Source organism: Panthera onca, chromosome A2, assembly GCF_046562875.1.
Source record: "Panthera onca isolate mPanOnc1 chromosome A2, mPanOnc1 haplotype 2, whole genome shotgun sequence".
NCBI classification, from domain to species: Eukaryota; Metazoa; Chordata; class Mammalia; order Carnivora; family Felidae; genus Panthera; species Panthera onca.
The window spans coordinates 33,730,874-33,747,486 of NC_138340.1; the positions used below are offsets into that span (position 1 = coordinate 33,730,874).

General features: G+C 39.2%; 1 protein-coding gene across 10 annotated transcripts in view; it reads left to right on the forward strand.

Moving 5' to 3' along the window:
- The window catches only part of SLC25A26 (solute carrier family 25 member 26), a 136,691-nt gene that overhangs the window by 89,418 nt on the left and 30,660 nt on the right, over positions 1-16,613 (forward strand). For 8 of the 10 annotated variants that reach the window (XM_081794971.1, XM_081794972.1, XM_081794969.1 and 5 more), the window contains one exon: positions 14,706-14,750. The exons of the other annotated variants lie outside the window; for them this stretch is intronic. In XM_081794971.1, the coding sequence (XP_081651097.1) occupies positions 14,706-14,750 (45 nt within the window). The remainder of the gene's footprint in view (positions 1-14,705; positions 14,751-16,613) is intronic. 10 annotated transcript variants of the gene reach the window in all.

Sequence of the window (16,613 nt, forward strand, 5' to 3'; positions counted from 1 at the left end):
TTAAACTTGTAAAATATCTTTAAAAACTTATTTGAGTGCTTCTTTGTTTTTTAATAAACTTTATTTTTTAGAACTGTTTTCAATTTAGAGTATTATAATACAAGATAATACAGAGTTACCATATTCTCTATACCCTATTCCCCCATTATTAATATCTTACTCAGTATGATACATCTGTTACAATTAAGGAGCCAATATTGATACATTGTAATAAACCAAAGTCTTTAGTTTACTCAGATTTCCTTGGTTTTAATGTCTTTTTTCTTTTCTGGGATCCCATCTAGGATATCACATACTTGGTTATCATGTGTCCCTAGGCTTTTCTAAATTGACTGTTTCCCAGACTTTGTTTTTGATGACCTTGACAGGTTGGGAGTTCCAGTCATCACCTCTGGTTGTAGAATGTTTTTTGTTGGAATGTATCTGGTGTCTATCTCATGAATAGACTGATGTTAGGGTTCATACTATCAATACTAGTTATCACTATTAATATCGGTCTTGGTCACCTGGCTGAGGTAGTGCTTGTCAGGTGTCTATACTGTAGAGTTACTCTTTCCCCCTTTCCATACTCTCCTATTTGCAAGGAAATCACTGTGTGCAGCCCACATTTAAGGAGTGAACAGGTGTGCTTTATCTTATCTGCATGAATTATTTGGAATTCTTTTGTAGAGCTTTGTCACTTCTCCCTAATTTAATCATTCATTCAATCATTAAATTAGTGTGATTCATGGATATTTATTTTATACTTTGGATTATCATTCAGTACTACTTTATTTCGTTGCTTGATTTGTTCCATTTGGGTCATTGGATATCTTTCAGTTGGCTCTTGTGTCCCTTGGACATAACCCCCATCAATGTGAATGTTGGTTTTGTTTCTGTTTGTTTGATTTTGAGTGTTGCCTTAATTATTGGCTGTACAAGAGGCTCCAGGCTCATCTTCTAAATTGCCTGCCCTCTTTCTAGAATCAGCCCTTTGTAAGAAGCACAGGTTCTCCTTCCCTCTGCTTTTTTGCCCCTCTCATTCTGTATGAGGACATTTTGAATGTACATCATGTGCTTGCCACTGGTGGTAGGCACTGTGGCTCTAGGGTGACAGAGGATAAATTCCATACTGTTTTTCTGACATCTCAGACTTTCTAAAACTCTGTTCTGGTGTATCTTTCTAGCTTTCTCTTTTCTTTTTAAATTCTATAATGTTTCTTTTTTTCACATATTTATATAAATAAATAACAGTGCCTAAGAATGATTATGTTCTCCCTGCTCTGTGTTGTGTTAAAAAAATTTTTTTTGGTTTTGCCTTTTTCTCCGCTTCCCCTCCCCCTTTTTACCCTCCATAACGCGTATTAATAACAATAAATATTGTGTTTGCATATCATTTTGCTGTTGATTTCACAGTATGATAATCATATCCAAATAATTTTCATTTTATGCTTTGTAAAACATGGCTGATTTGATACATAGTTTTCTGCATTTTGTTTTTCTGTCTTAGTACCTATAGAGGTCTCTTCATGTCACCTGTTACAGTTCTGATTCATTTGTATAAATGACTCATCTATGGTAGATGTTGTTTTAATGTACCCAATGATTTCCGTATTAATGACACCCATATACTTTGTCTCTAGGCATCAGCCACTATAAATTCCTTAGAGTGGGTTTTCTGTATCTAAAGATAATGTTTGTAAGATAGAGGTTTCTAGATTATAACATTCTTTCTTTTTTACATAGAAAGAGAGAGAAAGAGAGAAACTATAACTTAATTTCTTTCAGGCACACACAAGCAGGGGAGAGGGGCCGAGGGAGAGAGAGACAAGGAGAGAATCTTAAGCAGACTCCATGCTTAGCATGGAGCCCAATGTGGGGCTCGATCCCATGACCCTGGGATCATGATCTGAGCCAAAATCAAGAGTCAGAAGCTCAACCAACTGAGCCACCCAGGCACCTCTGTTACATGTTTAAACTTGTGGTTTCTTTTCCCTTTTCTTAATTTTGCTGGTTTAAGTTATTTTCGTTTTTGTTTTTGTTTTTTTTTTTTTTTAACTTTTGTTACTTTGGAGTTTTTACTGTGCCTTTCCATTCCATTAATGATTACCTTGTCTTTCCCTGTCTTCATTTCTCTGTATATTTGAGTATCCATACACCTTTCCCCTCTATGTGCCAGGTGTAGAGTTTGAGCATCTGTTTTTCTCCCAGTACTTGTTAGGACCATTGCTCTAGCTTCTGGCATTGCAAGTGAGAAGTCTGGTAGCCCTCTGAGCTTTCCCCTCTGTAAGGAATATGTTCTTTCCACCTGCAAGCTTGTAAATTTTTTTCTTACAGAATTGAGGCGTTTACTAGGTTATGCCTAGGTCTGTGTCTAGAATAAAGTAAGCTCTGTTTGTCTACAGATTGAAGTCCTTTTTTGGCCCAAGTAAATTCTCTTCTGTTATGTGTTTTGTTATTGCCTCACTACTATCTGTTAATCTTTCTTTTGCTGGAACTGCTGTTCATCTCATTAGTTCTGTCCTCCAAGTCTCTTATCTCTTCTATCGTGATTTCTCTTTTGCTGCTTTGAGCCATTTTTTCCATTTGATCTTTCAGACCACAAATTTGGACCTTTGCCATGATCCATTCCTTCCTTCCTTTTAATCTGCTGTATGGTTTATTTGGAAAATTGTGTTTTTAGATGCAGGAAGACTTCTCTTTGCTGTAGTTAAATCTCACTAAGTTCGTTTATTATTTTTCTGATCCATAAGGGCCTCTTACTTACTCTTCAGATAGCTCTCTTCACTTGTGGCTTTGCTTCCTTTGCCCTGACTGGTAACTGTCTTTCTAGATGCTCAACCTTGTTATGTGTTGTCATATTTTCCTTGTCAGCTCATAAGGGTCCAGTTCCCACCTTGGCCTTGAATGATTTAGGGAGACCTGCCCCCCTCCCCAAGGGTCTTCGGACCTCCACAGTCCATGCTTTTTCTAGAATCCTTAGTTTACAGTCATTGTTTCAGAGTTCCAAGAGGCTAGTCTCTGAGCACTTGTCCAGCTCCTAGAAAAAAATTAGAAGTACACATCCCAGTCTCCTGTTCTGAAGTCCAAAGGGCCTAAGCCTTCAATGCCATTTACTATTCCACAGACATCAGGCCTGTTTATCTGTTGGAGCAGATGGATTGAAAATAGTAGTAGGGGTCACGTGAGGGAGGTGGAGGTGTTAGGCTCATGTCATCATCTTCCTGGAATCTTCTTTGGCCCTGGACATTTCATTTTATCTTTCTCCTAAAGGTTGTGGATGTATGCTTTGGCCTAGACTTAACCAACGGTGAGGAGAAAAGTGTCGGGCACAGAAGTTGGAAGATCTGTGGGAAAATTATATTATAATTCTCCTTTCTTCGCTTGTTTCCTTATAATAGGATCAGTTATACTTCCCTGCCTGTAGTTAAGTGATTCGCACTGTCTCCCTGTCCTGTAGTCAGGCTTGGTACTATGATTTGTTTTGGTCTGTGGAAGGTATGTGGAAGCCAGAGTGTTCTCTCTAGTTCTGGGAAGAGCCCTAAGAGGTGTAGCAGCTTACTCTCAGTTTCTACCTTTTCCCTGGAGAATGGTATGTCTCACACACGGTCTGTTGCTTCTGATTGGGCCTTGGAATCAGAGAACACCTGGAACAAAAGCCACTGCCTCAAGCCAGCCATGGCCAGCCTATAGCTGACCTGCAGTGTGAATGGGAAGAACAAGTTTGTTGATGCCACTAAGATTTGAGGGTTGTTTTGGTCATGCATCAAAGCTAACTGATAAAATCTGGCTTAATTTCTTGTTCCTCCTTTTATTAGATAATATTTATTTTTACACATAATTAAAAAAAAAATCTGTATCAGATCCTAAAGTTTATTTCCTGTCTCTCCAGCTATTCTCTTATTGGCTCACATGCATACAGTAGTTTCATGGTTGTGGTCAAACGCTAGCTGTGGAGAGTGTTCACAATTAAATAATAGGACCCAACCCATGTACATGTAGCACAACTGAGGATAAAGAAACCAGAAAACTGCGGGCGCTGTCTCGTGGCAGTTGATTACACTCATTTATCTAATGCCCTAAACTCCACACAGGGTTACTCTTCTGAAAGCATGGCTTCTCTTTGATGGTACAAAGTAGGTGGTTTATGGTTCTTGCCATCTGGGTTTTAAAGCTGTTTTCTGTTAGAAGTAAATAAGAGTCCATTGGAGATATATTTATAACGTGGCTGTCCAAAGCTTTTATTTCCTGGGATGTGGAGACGGTATGTGCATTTTCATCTGACTTTTGACTTAACTAACAAATGAAATGAATGGGATATGTTTTTGTATTTTATCCCCTTTGCATATGATTGATATTTCCCCCCTTATTAATCAGCTCTCAGAACATCGTTCTAAGAAAAATTTTAAATCACTAGTTCATAAATGGAAAGAGCATTCAATGAGCTGTGAGCCAAAAGACCTGGATTCTCCTCTAATTCTGCCACCCGCCCTAGTACCTGCCTTCCCTTCCTCCGTTCCTTCGCTTTGCCTCATTCACTCGCGTGATCGTTAGTGAGCCCTCTGTGCTGCCAAGCCCTGGGGTGCAGTGAGGAGTAAGCCAGACCCCTCTCCCTTCGTGCCCTTAGCAAGCCGCTGCTCTTTTGTCTTTGGCTCCTCAGCCCCTTCTTCTTTCTTCTGACCGTGCTGTGAAATGGTCAGCGCCACTCTGCTGCTCAGCCTCCTTGTCATTTTATGTTCGTGGGGCATCTTCGCTTATGCTTCTAGTCCCACTGCATCATTCCGCTGAGGCTGGGGTGGGGGAGCGGTCCTGAGAGAGGAAGGTAGGGGAGTGGGGGAGGTGGTCAGGGGGCAAGTGCAACCCCTATCCAGACCTATTTTTATTTTTTTTATGATTCTTTTCAAGTTGTAATTCTGCATTAATGCCCAAAGAATGTAGCTATACAGATGATTTGGATATTTGGTGAGATTATTGCTCCCGGCTGGTCTTTTAAATTTTATTTATTTTATTTGTATTCCTTAGAGTTTGGGAGACCATTAATTAGAACATCTTTATTACCGAAAAACGGATTGCTTCAGAAATGGGGAGAACCTGGGTAAATAAGCGTGTGCCTCCGTGAACAAGGACATTTGGTAGAATAATAAGAAAAATAATCTACTTTCTCTTGTAGGACTTCTTGAGGGGTTGGTTACTCCTTTTTTCCTCCCCCTCTCTTACACTTGCTGAGGAAAGTGCTAAGCGTGCTGGCTGAACAGGCTGAATGTAATCCTAGGTGAGAAAGCCGAGTGACTCTACATGCAAACGCCCGCTCTCATTCGCACACAAAAATCTGAAGAACAACCTGGTTATGTTTTGTAAGGGATTCCCGTTGCTTGAGATTCCAACTGAAAACATCTGTTTCCTGACCCTGTGCCAGAGTTCTAACATCTTGACAGGAATTCTGGTTGTGAAATTTCTCAAGCACCTCCCTCAGCTATATACATACTCTCTGGCTGTTTTCTTAGAAGGCTTAAGTCAACACAACCTAACATATTGGAAACGACTCTGTGAAGAACTGAAAATGAACTTCTTCTTTTGCTTCTTACACAGCGGAAGAAAAGCTCAGGTTTTGTTAACAAGTATCACACTCGTTGCTGAGTGACTGTTGTAGGAATTTTGGGGTGATCCACAGTTCATTAAAGAAGCCAATGAAAATAAATGAATCAGTGTGTGTGTGTGTGTGTGTGTGTGTGCACGCATATGTGTGTGTCTTTATATATAGATTTTTTTAAACTTTATTACACAAAATGCAAACTTTTAAAAGTATTTCCAACTTTATTTTTTAAGAATCCCAGCTGACAAAAATCGTTCATCATTTTAGGTAGGGCACAACTTCTATCTACTTGGGACCTCACAGTTACATTCTGCTCAGTCATACATACATTGGTTATCCTCGATACCATAATTCCCCCATGTAAGTACTGTGTGCAGAGCCCTGGAAGCAGGATTAAATCTTAATGCAAGTGTTGAACATTTGCTAGGAGTTAGTGTTGAATGGTGTGCTAGAATCAGTTACTTGCGGCGTAAAAGCTGGTGTGATTTTGTGTTTTTTTTTTTTTTCATTTTGAATGATTTGGTAAATTAAACTTGATACCTAAAAGATGATTTCTTTGCATTTTGATAGACCTGAATTTTTTTTTTTAATGTAATTTATTGTCAAGTTGGCTAACATACAGTGTATACAGTGTGCTCTTGGCTTTGGGGGTAGATTCCCATGATTCATTGCTTACATATCACATCCAGTGCTCATCCCAACAGGTGCCCTCTTCACTGCCCATCACCCATCCCCCCCCCCCCACCCCATCAACCCTCTGTTTGTTCTCTGTATTTAAGAGTCTCTTATTGGGGTGCCTGGGTGGCTCAGTCGGTTGAGCGTCCGACTTCGGCTCAGGTCATGATCTCACAATTCATGGGTTCGAGCCCCGCGTCCGGCTCTGTGCTGACAGCTCAGAGCCCGGAGCCTGCTTCCAATTCTGTGTCTCCCTCTCTCTCTGCTCCTCCCCCATTCACACTCTGTCTCTCTCTCCTTCAAAAATAAATAAACATTAAAAAAAAGGAGTCTCTTATGGTTTGCTTCCCTCCTTCTGTGTTTATAACTATTTTTCCCCCTTCCCTTCCCCCATGGTCTTCTGTTAAGTTTCTCAAGTTCCACGTATGAGTGAAAACTTACAGTATCTGTCTCTCTGACTGCCTTATTTCACTTAGCATAATACCCTCCACTTCCATCCACGTTGCTTTAAATGGCAGGATTTCATTCTTTCTCATTGCCAAGCAGTATTCCATTGTATATATAAACCACATCTTTATCCATTCATCAGTTGATGGACATTTGGGCTCTTTCCATAAGTTGACAATTGTTGAAAGCAGTGGTATAAACATTGGGGTACGTGTGCCCCTAAGAGGCAGAGGGAATCTCAAGCAGATTCTGCACTCTCAGCAAGGGAGCCCAACATGACAAACCCACGAACCATGAGATGATGACTTGGGGTGAAAGCAAGAGTTGGATGCTTAGCCGACTGAGCCACCCACATGCCCCTATGCAGTATTTGTCTTTTTGTTACTGGCTTATTTTACTGGTTATAATGTCCCCAGGGTTCATCCATTCTGTAGTATTTGTCAGAATTTCCTTCTTCTTGAGGCTCATATTCCATTGTGTGCGTGTGTACACACATACCATATTTTGTTTATTTATTGATGGACAGGTGGACACTTAGGTTGCTTCCACCTTTGGGTTGTGGTGGAACCACATAGGCTGCTTTGAACATAAATGTTCAAATACCTCTCTGAGACCTTGCTTTCAGTCCTTTTGGGTGTATACCCAGAAATGGAATTGCTGGATCATATGAAATTCTATTTTGCCCTATTGTTTTCCAAATGGCTGTCATTGTACATTCCTACCAACAGTGTGCAAAGGGCTCAGTTTCTCCATATCCTTGCCCATACTTGTTCCTTTCTTTTCTTTTTTTCTCTGATGGTAGTTTCCTAATGGGTGTGAGGTGATATTTCACTGTGGTTTTGATTTGCATTTCTGTAATGATTAGTACTGTTGAACATCTTTTCACATGATTTTGGGCTGTTTGTAAAACTTTTCAAGAGAAATGTCTATTGAAATCTTTGCCCATTTAGAAATTAGGTTTTTGTTGTTGTTGAGCTGTAGGAGTTTTTTAACTCCTCAATCTTAACCTTATATTCTGAATCGTAATCTCTTATCAAATACCTGATATACAGATCTTTTTTTGTCATTCTGTAGGTTGCCTTTTAATCTAGTGATTGTGTACTCTGATGTACAAAAGTTTTAAATTTTGGTGTAGTCCCATTTGTCTAGTTTTACTTTTGTTGCCTGTGCTTTTAGTGTCCTATCCCAGAAAGCATTGCCAAATACACTGTCACGAAAGTTCTCCCCTATGTTTTCCTTAACGAGTTTTATAGTTTTATGTCTTGCATTTGGATGTTTGATCCATTTTGAGTTAATTTTTTATATGGTGTAATGTAAGGGTCCAACTTTATTCTTTTGCATGTGTATATCTAGTTTTCTTAGCACTATGTTTTAAAGATAATTTTTTTTAATGTTTGTTTTTGAGAGAGAGAGAGAGAGAGACAGACAGAGTGTGGGCAGGGGATGGCGGAGAGAGGGAGACACAAAATCCGAAGCAGGCTCCAGCCTCTGAGCTCTCAGCACAGAGCCCCATACAGGGCTCAGACTCACCAAGTGTGAGATCATGACCTGAGCTGAAGTTGGATGCTTAACTGACTGAGCCACCCAGGTGCCCCAGCACTATTTGTTGAAGAGAACACCCTCCCACTGTCCTGGGACCCTTGGCAAAGACCATTTGATTATGTATATGCTAGGGGTCATTTCTTGGCTCTCTGTTCCATTGATTTGTATGTCTTGATGCCACTGCCACATCGTTTTGCTTACTGTGGCTTTGTACTATGAAATCATGAAATATGAGACTTTAACTTCCTTCTTTTTTAAAGACAATGACTTTTGGCTACTTGGAGTCTCTTGACAATTCATATGAATTTTAGGATGAATTTTATTGATGCTACAGATGTCATTGGGATTTTTCTTAGTAGCACCTTTTGATAAGCAAAGGTTTTAAAATTTAATGTAATCTGATTTTTCAGTTTTGAGAAATTTTGTGATTATTGCTTCTTATGTTCTAAGAAATCTCCTCTTCCAGGTCGCCAAGATATTCTGGTCTGTTTTCTTTTAAAAGCTTTATAGGTTTAGCTTTTATTTTTAAGTCAGTGGTTCATCCTGCATTAATTTGTGTATATGGTTATGAGGTTGGGGGTCATGTTTCATTTTTCTGCATATAGATATCTAGCTATTCCAGAATTATTTATTGAAAATACTGTTTTTGAACTGTTTTCTGTTGTTTGGTCTGTGCTTAAGCCTGTTGTCCTGATGATTATCCTGATTACTGTGTCTTTATAGTACTTCTTGAAATCAAATTGTGTTGGTCTCCTAGCATTTGGTGTGATTTTTCAATATTATTTTAGCTATTCTTGGTCTTTGGCATTGTCATGTAACTTTTAGAATCAGCTTGTCTGTTGTTTTTTTTTTTTTTAAAGAAAACCTGCTGGGATTATATTTGGGATTTCATTGAAATTATAGATTATTTGACAGATAGATATTTTAGCAATATTGAGTCCCCTAGTCCATTGACAATGTATTCTGTATTTTTTTATTTTTCTTTAATTTCTCATAAAAATATTTGGTCACCTAAATACATAGGTCCTACAAGTCTTCTGTTAACTTTTTTCCCTAGTTGAATTTTAATTCACCTTTAAACAGATTATTTTTTTTAACATTTGTTTTTCACTAGTTTGCTGCTAGCATTTAGGGATTTTGTTGCTTTATTTTCTTTCTTCTTCTTCTTTTTTTTTTTTTTTTATATTGATTCCTTAAGATTCTTCAGAATTTTCAGCATGCCTAATCATGTCATTTTGATAGTGACAGCTTCCTTCCAATTTTTCTGCTTTTTTTCTTTTTCTTGCCAGTTATACTGACTAGAACCTCCAGTGTAGTGTTGAACAGAAGTGAGAACAGACATCTTTGCTGTGTTCATAATCTTAAGAGGAAAGCATTCAGTCTTTCACCACAAAGAACGGTGTTTGTGTGTGTGTGTGTGTGTGTGTGTGTGTGTGTGTGTATACATATATGTGTATATATACACATGTATATATACATTTATATACACATATATATATATACATATATATACATATATATGTATATGTATATACATATATATACACACACGTATACATGTGTGTGTATATATACGTGTGTGTGTGTGTGTGTGTGTGTGTGTGTATATGTATATGTATATGTATATGTATATGTATATGTATAGGAGGATTCTGTAGAAAGCAGAGAAAGAACACATAATCACTACCTTCAGTGCCAAAATTCACTAAGGATATGCTGTGCCTAGCACATGGAGTTAATGATTGGTGATATCCTCAAAGCTCCTGGCTGAGTTCTAAAAGATTTACTTAAGAATCAAACTGCTCACATGCATCTCCTTTTCTTTATTAGATTTTGATGCCCTTTTGTCTTTGTGCTTTTTTGGAAAGATGTTTTAGGACTTATAGGATCTCTTATAAACCTCAGGAATAATTCACTTAAAATTTTTCCTAATTTTAGGTTAATTTCCTTTATTAGGTAGATGTTCTATTCTCTATATACAGTGCACATGAGTGGATAATGGCTGTTCAGTTGAAAAATCAATGTGTGTTTACTGTTAGAATTCGTTGCTGTCAAATGCTAGCTAGCACTAGACCAGCTTTTAATGGCTCTCACTTTTTTTGTTTAATTTAAAAATTTGGAACAGGGGCGCCTGGGTGGCTTAGTCGGTTAAGCGTCCGTCTTCAACTCAGGTCACGATCTCGTGGTCCGTGAGTTCGAGCCCCGCGTCGGGCTCTGGGCTGATGGCTCAGAGCCTGGAGCCTGCTTCCGATTCTGTGTCTCCCTCTCTCTCTGCCCCTCCCCCGTTCATGCTTTGTCTCTGTCTCAAAAATAAATAAACGTTAAAAAAAAAATTTTTTTTTAAATTAAAAAAATAAAAATAAAAATTTGGAACAATAGTTACTTTGAGGCACAAGGTTTCTTCAGCTTGATTTGTCCTTTGTTACCCTTAGGGTGAATGGTAAAAGGCACAGCCTATTTAAGAGGAGAATGGCTTCGTTAGCACTGCAACACTGAAGTGGAAAACCCTAAATCAATCATAAAAATTTGGACGTTGTCACACAGCCAAAAGGAGAATCTCTTTGGGTCACTTGGAGGGTCCCTTGAAAATCGGAATGGGCTAGTTCTTGGACCCATTGTGATATCCAATATCCATAGCAGGCCCACCAATCCCATGCTGTATGAATCCTTCTAATTTGAGATCTTAGCAAAAAGTTTAATTTTTTTGTTTGTTTTATTGCTAGAGAATTTGGGGTTATTTCTGCCAAGGTACAATAGCTTTCACAGCTTTTAAAACATACTTTTTATTCTTATGGTTCCTAGATCATTCATAATAGTAGTGTATTCATTGTAGCTTATAATCAAGTCTTATTTTTAAGAAAGTGTTATGCTGATACGACTTTTCCACGGAAAAATAGAATTTTGGTGGTAAATAATACCTTAGATATCATTACCTTTGTATCACCTTGGTTTGTTATAAATCACTTCATTACTTTTTAAGGACCATAAGATGAGGGACACTTGTTTTAAGATCACAAGGCTCAAAGCATTGCTTGGCTTCAGTGATGATTCTAGTCCACTACTTAATCAGAGGTGAAGCGTGTTTGTAATGTAATTTTGTACATTCTCTATTTCATTAGCAATAGCCAACACTTCCCCTGCTCACCACACCTATATTTGATTTTGTCTACTTCACCTGGAATCCTCACATGCTCTCTTGTATAGAATTATTACTGTGTTTGTTACTGAGTGGAGTCCATGTCAAATTTTAGCAGGTTTCTCTCTCTCTGCATCTGCCTCTTTGATGGGAGCTGAGTTTACTGCCGCTCGCTTATTAGTGCCCTGGGTCATAACAACCTTATTCAAACAAAACATCTTAAATGGAGGCATTAAAAAGGTCACAACAGTGAGGCATTTTGTAACTTTCAGAGCAATAAAATGAGTATGTTGTGTTTTGGAATAGAAGACCTCTGAGTGCAGCTATTCATTTTCTACATCTATAAAACGTTTCGGAATAACAGCTTACATCTGTTTGGGGTTTAAAATTCCACGTTTTGAAGAAACATCACTGTTATGTAACTCCAAACCAGATTCGGGGAGGGAGTGAGCTCTTTGACTGGCCCGTGTTCTCGGGCAGCCTGGAGAAGTGTTTGTTTTAGCCGTGGAGCACTGTTTGCTGGCGGCCCTCCTTCCGCATGCATGCAGCACATTTTCATTGTTGTTTGTTCCTCTCGTAAACGACCGAAAGCATTCGATAGGATCTTGACTTGAAGAATATTTGAAAAATTTTTACACATCAGGAGTTGATCTTACAAGGGATATTTCACTACCAGAAACCAGAAATAAATTTAATTATTTAAGCGTTTACAGCACATTTAATCACCTTAGGCTGTCAGTTAATCTTGTTTTAGAGAGTAAATTGGGGTTTACTGTCGGCTCACTTTTTAAGGTAAATACCCAGTGGAATAGTTTGGCCATTCCAACTGTATGACTTTTACATTACTTCTTTAAATTTGAAGGAACAATTTAATGAATAACATTTAATAGAGGAAAATGGGCAAAATGTACATCAACAGGATTCAAAATCTATTATTATTTTTTTAAGTACCAAAAAAGTGCCAGTAACGTACAATGAAGTTTTACAGGTTATTTTAATCAAGAAGTAAAGAATGCTACCATGGACCATTACAATAAGTTGTAAGGCCTTTTTTTCTTCTTATTAATGTGAAATATTTACATTCTTATTAAAATGTGAAATATTTACATTAGGGAGGGGAGAGTACAAAGAAGAAAATTAAAGTCATTATCATCCTAGTACCTGTTACAGCCCTCTTGTGTGTTTTATTACACACTATAAATTTTTTTGAAATTTAGAAAAGCTTTTAGAAAACTAATATGTAGTCGGTTTGGGTGGGGGGCTTGATAGTTAATTGAAAATACAGCACTTTAGTTTCAGAATGGACGTTTTGTCAGGTGCTTTCACATTTTGGTGACAACAAAAACTAAACTAAATGTCACCCCTGTTGTGGAATTTTGACATCCAGGGTGGGGTGCTGCTTACTCTGAAGACAGCCAACTTCTCTGAGATTCTACTCTGTCAGCCTAAACTAGACTGTTGCCATCATTTTTTTTTTCTTACTGCCATTTCCTGCCTGAGCAGAAGATAGATCTTTTTTTCTGTGTCCACTCTGAAACTCAGGGCCATCATTTACTCCAGCAGAGTAAAGGCAGATGATACTAGACTTGTAATTTGTGATTAAATGGAAATACTTTAGAAGTAATTTAATGCCCTCGATTCGTGTGAAGGTAACTGTCCGTTAATGCCTTCAGAATCGTGGTCTCTACCACACACACCCTTCACGGACTCACACACCCATATGCATATCGACACTGTCCAAAGTCCACGTTTTACTCTCCCCTTTCAAGTGAGTACAGAAAACGGTACTGGGGCCATGCCTTTTTGGTCAGTGATGGGATGTCATCAAGACTAGTGGGTGGTGTTCACTGGAATTGAGGTATTTTTGTCTTAGGAAATAGGGAGGTGTGGTTCTGTTTTCCAATTTTAGAAAATGTCATTGAAAGCAAACAGGTTGTGCTGTGGGTGAATTTATGTGCAGTAAATGCACTGAGAGGTGTTTCAGGCAGAGTAGCAGACGGGGCTGTGGAGTCAGATTGTCTTGGCTTCTTAGGGTGTCTTCAGTCAAGTTATCCAGCATCCCCGAACGTCCTCTTCACCTGTAACATGGGGAGAGAAATAATACCTACCTGTCTCACAGGGTTGTTGTGATGTGTGAAATAAAGCTTAGGAAGTGCTTATTAGCACAGTGCCTGATACATGAGAAGTGCTTGGTCATTCTAGCGCGTATTGCTGTCCACATGACTGCAAACTCACTGTGAGTGCGCTGGTTGTCTCCAGTGTCACGCTTGGCTACTGCAGATGACTCCTCTCCCTGCCTCCCGTGGGGACTGGCCGGCCCTCAGGCCCAGTTGTGCTCTTGGGCCCCTGCACTGCTGACATGCTGTGCTTCCCACCGCCACACTGGCCTGTTCCTCCTTCCCTGTTTCTCCACTTCCTCCTGTAAGTGGCTCTGTGGCCTCCTCTCTGGTTTCCTGCCTGCTCTTTCCCTCCGCCTGCCTCCCCTCTCTACCCCTTCGTACTCTCCTGCTCCTCCTCCCCTTCCCTCTCCCTCTCTTCCTTTCTTCTCCTCTCCCTCTGGGCCTCTCCTTCTCTCCCTTTTCACCTCTCTTCTCCTCTCCCCTTCTTTTCTTCCCTTCCCTTCCCTTCCCTTCCTTTTCTCTCCCATCCTGCTCTGCCCCCCGCCCTGTCTCCTCCTCCCCCAGTCTTGCTCCCTCTCCCTGTTTGTCTGTTTTTTTAAGTTTTTAAATGTTTTTATTTAATTTTGACAGAGTGAGAGAGGCGGTGGGGGGGAGGGGTAGAGAGAGAGGGAATCTGAAGCAGGCTCCAGGCTCCCAGCTGTCAGCCTAGAGCCCAGCGTGGGGCTTGAACTCATGAACTGTGAGATCGTGACCTGATCGGACACTCAACTGACTGAGCCACCCAGGAGCACCTCCCTGTTTCTATTTTAAACCCCAACATTTGGCCTGCTAAGGAGTAGACAGCTCTGGTTCTTCAGAAAAATGTCAAGTCTTTAAAGTCCTTATTGCTTGTGATAGGAAATATTTGTTTTGTCAGTTCAGTAGCCAGATCTCTGTACTGTGTTTCTCTTTCTGTTTCAAAAGGGTTTCACACCATCATTTTATGTCCCTTGGGTTCAAAAAGTTAGTAGAACTCTACAGGCAGTTACAGCTTAACTCTTTTTCTGAAAACTGTATATACTGCACCTATAAATTTAATGTTAGTTTTGTTATACACATAAAGTTAAAATGAACTAAGGCTTATAAACAATAATTATAGGTTCATATAGTAGGGCTAGGCAAACTCTGATCTTTCCCGCCTAATTTATTTGATTTTTTTTTTTTTTCTCTTCAGATTCCTTTCTCATTGGTCCAGTTTCCCTTGTGGGAGTCCTTAAAAGTAAGTTTTCCAATCTTCATATAAAATTTCTGCCTGATTCACATCCATGCCCACCATTTTCAGTGTGGAATGGTAGAATAGAATATTGACTGGCAGTTTAAAAACTCAAAATTGTTGATAGTTGAAAATACTTTTTGTGTGTGATTTATATGCCAGTTCAGCCTTTTAAACTTGTTCTCTCTGATACTGGAAAATCAGCACAGCAGGCATGACTGAAATGCATGGATGTTAAGAAAAAACTTGGCTTTACTTCCTTCTCTACTGCAACCCTTTTTCTACCTGGTGGAATTCTGTTTCATTCCGTGTGTGCGTGCATGTGTGTAGAGGCCAAGGAATAACAAGGTGGGTAAATGGACAGAAATAAAGGTCCCAAGTATTTGCAGGCCGGGAGCAGCAGAGGCCTGCATTCTGACGGTCTCTTCCATCTCTGCCGTTCACCCCAGCCAGCTGGGGACCCCGAGGGAGAACAGAGTGTGGTGAGTTGTGAGTCAGCCTCAGGGAAGGTCACTCATGTGTTTAAAGACAAATAGTTAGGTGAATTTTTAAAAGCCTGTGTTTAAAACAGGCAAAAATGTTAATGAGGTTTTTTCCCCCCCCATCTTCTGGGGCGATGATTTTGAAAATAGTGTGTCATGATATGGATTGTGTGGCTATTTGACAGCATTTTAAGGACTCTAATGCGAAAGGAAATATTAGAGAACATCTCGTGGTAAGCATAAGTCTTATTTCGTACAGCCTCAGTGTTGCTTGCACACGCACACACACCTCTCTCTCGGGTTGCGACGGAAAATGTGCATAATGGTCCAAAGAATTTGAAAGCCCTTGTTCAACTGAAAATGGCTTATAGCAGACCAAACTGTAAAATGGCAAACTCTCTAGGTGGGCATTTGATAATACAAAGGGTAAAATCATTACTCTCATAATTGTATGGAATTAGTAATCAAAGCATGCTCATACAAAATGTGTTTTGAAAAGTAAAAAATAGATATATTTGAACTCGGAGGTTGTATGCTAAGGATAATAAGATGAGGTAAAACATGACTCGTAAAAAAGACAATCTGGAATATTAAATATTGAGAAATATTTCTTAGGAGTGATCTGCTTTTAAATAGCACAGCTTCGTTTATATCTATGTACTTTGTATAATCGTTTCTTGGGTCTTTTGTTGTCATTTTTGTTTTTACCGTTTTCTTCGTGGTGCGTGCTGAGAATGGGTTCCTGGGCAGTGTTTCTGGGCATGACGTAACAGCTGTCCAATGAGAAGGCCACATTCCATGAGCATAAGAGCTCTCCTCTTCTGTTTCTGACGGAAGAGCAGTGGAGCCGACAGCTGTCCAGGAAACAAGACTCACTTTATTAGTGCCTCAATAAGCAGCATTCACACAGCACACTCACACCCGTACAGCCCTATCTTTGCATAGGAATGTTTTGAGGCCCAAAGAGGGAAAAAGCATGAGGTTTATTTCTTCTCAGTATTAAGGACATTTGTAGTATTCTAGCTAGTTAAGAAATGTCTAGAATTTTTCAGAGTAATCATAGATAATAAAGTTACACCTTAACAGTTGTCTTTGAACAAATGTTAAAATGCTATCTTTTTCTTTTTTCTTTTAAAGTTTGGTTTATTGAGTAATTTTGATACCGGAAAATTCACCCTTTGTGAATGTACATTTTTATGCATTTTGACAAATGGCTTGTGACTACCACCGTAACCCAAATCCAGAATATTTGTAGTTTTCCCTTTTCCAAAATATTTTATAAATACAGTCGTACCATGTAGCCTTTTGTGCCTTATTTCACTGAATATGCTTTTGAGGCTCGTTCATATTTTTGCCTGTACCAGAAGTTACTTCCTTTGCGTCACTG